Below are 5,445 nucleotides of genomic sequence, written 5' to 3'. Positions count from 1 at the left end.
GATGCGGGAAGAATGTTCCCGATGTTGGGGAAGTCCAGAACCAGGGTACATAGTCTTAGGATAAGGGATAGGACATTTAGGACTGAGATGAAGAGAAACTTCTTAACTCAGAGAGTTGTTAAACCTGTCGAATTCCTTGCCGCAGAGAGTTGTTGATGCCAGTTCTTTGGATATATTCAAGAGGGAGTTAGATATGGCCCTTACGGCTAAGGGGATCAAGGGGTATGGAGAGAAAGCAGGAAAGGGGCACTGAGGGAGTGATCAGCCATGATCTTATTGAATGGCGGTGCAGGCTCGAAAGGCTGAATGGCCTACTCCTGTACCTATTTTCTATGTTTCATTATGTTTCTATGTAATCGTAATAGTGAATCATTGTCATTTTACACTTTGCTTTAAACGGTCAGATTTTATATTTGATGCACAAATATAAAATCCTTGACAATTAAAAATCTATTTATCTTAACCATGCTGATTTTGGTGATAATACTTACCTTTTGAGAAACCTCATACTTTCATGGGTATTATATCTAGGCATCGCACTTACTGTGTAGGCTACTCATTTATTTTCGACCAGTTTTGAGATTGCCCGTCCTCCTCTGTAGAAATGCATGCTACGATTCATTTCCCAAAATACATTAGTCACATGGTCAGGAGTATAGATAAGAACAGCTTGTATAAATCCAGAGTTATAATGGACTTTCCGATGCGTGTATATCAAACATTCATTTGCCAATAAGTTTGATAACTTAATGGACTCGCTTTCTGTCGGGTGGTGGGGAGGTGGATGTCCGTTTTAAAAGGTCTTGTCAATGGAAACGTTCTGAAAGTGCGCGCACACATTATGAATTGAAGATTGCCTCAGGTACAATGGATTATGCTACTGCAGTATGATCAGTGATTTATGATTTGCTAAACTTTACAAACAGTCCGTGTGAAGAGTTGGATATGATGAAATGGTTGGAGGAGTGTAGAAAGCACCAGCAGGACAGCGGACGCGTGCAGGAGCGGTTGGGAAATGCAAGAGCCTCGCGGCACCTCCACTGCTCCGAGCAACGGGACGTTGCGAGCACGCGCACCAGGTTCGAGGAAGAGGAGCAAGCGCGAGATCGGGGTGGTTTAAAGACACGACACCAAAATCGCGTCCGACTTTGGCGAGTTGGACTGCTTGCTCCATTGGCTAGACGAGGAAATTAGGAGAACTGGGCAATGCGATCGGCCTGACGGTAGAAAGCGAAGTTTTTTTTTACCAGACTTGTTACTATGCTCCAGAAGTGAAGGGGGAAAAAGGAAATGGAAAACGAACCTGGCACTGCTAGGAGCACCGCGGGGGCTCACGACGTGGGCACCAAGCGCAGGTTGGAAAAGGTCGTCGCAGAACCTGAGAGCGGCACGAATGCGCTCCAGCCGCCTGCGCAAGACGGTTCAAATCGGCCGCTCGTGGAGCCCGACCGAGCGAATCGGCTCGAGCGGCTGTCGGCGGAACCTGAGGGCGCCAACGGACTCGCCGTGCAACGCGCGGGAGCCGCTGACAGCTCGCAGGTGTTCGGGGAACGCGAGCAAGGCGCGGCCGGGAGCGCGCCCCGGCTAGACGGTGACTGCGCGGAACCGCCGCGTAAACGCCCGTGTCCCCAGCAAGTAAATAAACACGCGGACATGTCGTTGCACACGTACAGCACGATCTCTCCACATGCCACCGCGGTTCACAGTCTGCCGCTCGTGCACACTCAAATAGCAACGCTGCCCGGAGATTCTTTGGATCCAATGAATACACTTTTCACAAAAACTTCAGGTAGTTTAGAAAGTGACAATAAAGTGAAAGGAAAAGATGCAGGTATTGAGGATGAGCTGCCAAAGTGTTCTAAAGAAACTTCTAATAACCGAGAGGTTCAATGTCAAGTAACATCCGAATCGTGGGTAGTATCTGATACCCTGGATAAACATCTTTGTACGAAAACTACAAGCAGTAAGAGAATGAACTTATCAAGGCTGGTGTTAGATCATATATCACCTTGCATGAATCAATATGGCTTATGTTTTGTGGACGACTTCTTGGGGCACAAAATTGGCGACAAAATTTTGCAAGAAGTTGTAGCTCTCCATCAGAGTGGTAATTTTGAGGATGGAACGCTGGCGGGTCAGAGTACCAGTTCAGATAAAGAAGTAACCGCTCCAAGTGGTACTTCCAATAAAACGATTCGTGGAGACAAAATAATGTGGGTGCAGGGTACTGAGCCTGGTTGTGCATCTATAGGACTTCTTCTGCAAAGAATGGATAAACTTATATTGCATGCCGACGGGAAACTTGGAAACTACAAAATCAGAGGAAGACACAAGGTCAGTGACTAAAATTATGTAAAGCAATTAAAATGTTATGGATATGTTTCTACAACTATATATCTAAAGTGAAAGTGTCTTGCTATTTTGGTTGCATAATTAAAGTGTTCTGTAAGAACCTTTTTGGTATACTTCTGCCTATTAAATCTAATATAAATTATTCATTGATATATGTTAGTTTTAATAGATAACAAGTGGCATTTATTAAACTAGAATGTAGTATGTTGAATTATAAAATTATGATACAATGAGATCCAAATCACACATCAACAGCAAATGTGTCAATTCTTCAACAGGCAGGCAGCCCATCAGGCAACACTTTGGTTTTAGCTCCGATAACACTTATAATGGTCAATATGGAGAAGGGAGGTAACTAATGAGAGTGGCAGCCACCATTGCCACAAAGGCCTGCACAGTATGGGTTAGGAGGTATGGTATCATAGTGGTTATGTTACTGGACTAGTAATCGACAGGCCTGGACTAATGATCCATTAGACATGAGTTCAAATACCACCATGGCAGCTAGGGAATTGAAATTCAGTTAATTAAATAAATCCGGAATACAAAGCTCATATCAGTAATGGTGACATGAAACTACCAAATCATTGGAAAAACCCAACTGGTTCACTAATGTTCTTTAGGGAAGGAAATCTGCTGTCCTTACCTGTTCTGGCTTATATGTGACTCCAGAACCACAGCAATGTGGGAGTACCTTCACCACAAGGATTGCAGCAGTTCAAGAAGGTGGCTCACCATCGCCTTCACAAGAGCAATTAGGGATGGGCAATACATGCCAGCCTTGCCAGTGACACCCACATCCCGTGAATGAATACATTTTTTAAAAGTCAGGATATATGCACTTGTCGACCCTTTTCGGCTCTGCACTCCGACCTGCTGCTCCAGGATTGAAACACTGCTATGGGTGGGAAGTCTCACAATAATACTGCAAAATTAGAGATCCCAATCTTGCAAAACTACTTCCATTCCCACTCACAGCAGCATTTTATCCCTGGAGCAACAAGGGGCAAGAGCAAAAGCCATGCTGAGAGTGGAGGAAAGGGGTCGACGTGTACCAGTATAAACCAAGTGAGGATGAAAGGTTCTAGTGAGGACTGAAGGGGTCGGGGTGAGAGGTGTCAGCAGGAAATGAGAGGAGGGGAATGTAAACTGCCAGCAGGAACTGAGGGAAAGTGGAGGGGAAGAGAGTCAGCATGAACTGGGAGAGGGAGGAGAGTGCTGGTGTAACTGAGGGAGAAGAGTACAAACATGAACTGGGAGGGAGAGAAGGTTACAACAACTTGCATTTATATAGCGCCTTTAATGTAGTAAAACGTTTCAAGGCGCTTCACAGGAGTCTTATCAGACAAAATTTGACACCGAGCCACATAAGGAGATATTAGGGCAGATGACCAAAAGCTAGGTTTTAAGGAGCGTCGTAAAGGAGGAGAGAAAGATGAGAGAGAAGGAGAGGTTAAGGGAGGGAATTCCAGAGCTTAAGGCTGAAGGCAAGCCACCAATGGTGAAGGAAATAGGGGATGCACGAGAGGCCAGAATTGGAGGAATGCAGAATTCTTGGAGGATTGTAGGGATGGAAGAAGTTACAAATATCGGGAGGGGCAATGCCAAGGAGACCTGAACACAAGGATGAGAAATTTAAGTTTGAGGCATTGCTGGACCGGGAGCCAATGTAATTTAGCGAGCGGAAGGGTGGTGGGTAAACGGGACTTGGTGTGAGTTAGGATACGGCAGCAGAGTTTTAAATGAGCTGAAGATAACGGAGGGTTGAAGATGAGAGGCTGGCCAGGAGAGCATTGGAATAGTCAAGTTGGCAGGTAACGAAAGCATGGATGAGGGTTTCAGAAGCAGATGGGCTGAAGCAGGGCAGAGACGGACGGTCTTAGAGGTGGAAGTTGGCAGTCTTGGTGATAGCGAAGATATGGGGTCAGAAGCTCAGCTCAGGGTCAAATAGAATGGTGCTGGGTGTCGTCAGTGTACATGTGAAATCTGACATGTTTTTGGATGATGTCGCTGAGGGACAGCATGAAGATGAGAAATAAGAGGGAGCCAAGGATAGATCCTTGGGTGACACCAGAGATAAGCGCCGGAACTTAGAACGAGAAAGTACTTCTGTGAATTGAAGGAGACGATAAGAGGAAAGGAGTGGCTCTGCGAATTAGGGAAGATGAATAGAGAGTGTGAGGTGTTGTGTAAAGATGGATCGGCGTGCCCCTGTGAAGGGGGCGTGGAAGAGTGTAACGTTTGAGGTCTGATTGGAACATAGGAACAGAAGTAGGCTATTCAGTCCCTCAAGCCTGCTGCACCATTCAATTAGATCATGGCTGATCTGTACCTTAACTCCATTTACCCACCATAGCTCCATATCCCTTGATACCCTTACCTAGCCTGGTCTCTTGAATATGAATAAACTCAAATGTCACTGATTTTCCCTATAACCAATCTATTATTTTTATTTTTAAAAAAGGTGTTTAAAATGAAACAGAATACAAAATGTATAAAGTAGTGGGGCGGAGGATGCCATTTGGAAGAAATGTGTACAAGTCTAAATTTGCTGCCAACATCCCTGCTGCACAGTCATTCTTAACTTAATCCCTTTCTCATGTACTATTACCAATCCATCCCAAGACCTTCTCTGCTACATTCTTAATCCTCTTCAATAAATCTTTAATCCTCTCATCTTCAGCCTTCTTAAGAATCTTCCCATCGCTACTCCCACAGACTCCTGACTACCCATCCCCACTCCATGGACTTCACTCACTTCTCCACATCTCAACACTCAGCCACTTACTCTGCTATTTTGGAAGGATTCTTCATGGTGACTCAGTTTCTAATCTTCCTTCCTTCTGCTACTCATTTTAACTCATTGGGCCCAAGTTTCCACAAGAAAAAAACGGGCGCCCCTCCGAGCTGGGCGCCCGTTTTCGCGCCTAAAACGGCGCCTAAAAAAATAATCGGTATTCTCCACCTACTTACAGGTCCTCTGGCTCTCGGCGCAGTCACACGAGCTTGTGGCGGAGCCAGGTCCTGGCGCTGAAACAGTGCCGGGGACCCCTCTCGCACATGCACGCTACATCGCACGCAAGTGCAGTAGCT

General features: G+C 45.6%; 1 protein-coding gene across 1 annotated transcript in view; it reads left to right on the top strand.

Moving 5' to 3' along the window:
- The first annotated feature begins 682 nt into the window (after window positions 1-682).
- egln3 (egl-9 family hypoxia-inducible factor 3) overlaps window positions 683-5,445 on the top strand; it is a 14,690-nt gene continuing 9,927 nt past the window's right edge. The window contains exon 1 of the mRNA XM_070879061.1: window positions 683-2,334. Within this exon, the coding sequence (XP_070735162.1) occupies window positions 1,291-2,334 (1,044 nt within the window). The 5' untranslated portion in view covers window positions 683-1,290. The remainder of the gene's footprint in view (window positions 2,335-5,445) is intronic.

The sequence above is a fragment of the Pristiophorus japonicus genome, chromosome 4, assembly GCF_044704955.1.
Source record: "Pristiophorus japonicus isolate sPriJap1 chromosome 4, sPriJap1.hap1, whole genome shotgun sequence".
Classification (NCBI taxonomy): domain Eukaryota; kingdom Metazoa; phylum Chordata; class Chondrichthyes; family Pristiophoridae; genus Pristiophorus; species Pristiophorus japonicus.
The sequence above is the reverse complement of the archived record's forward strand: the minus strand, read 5'-3'. Positions and strand labels throughout refer to the sequence as shown.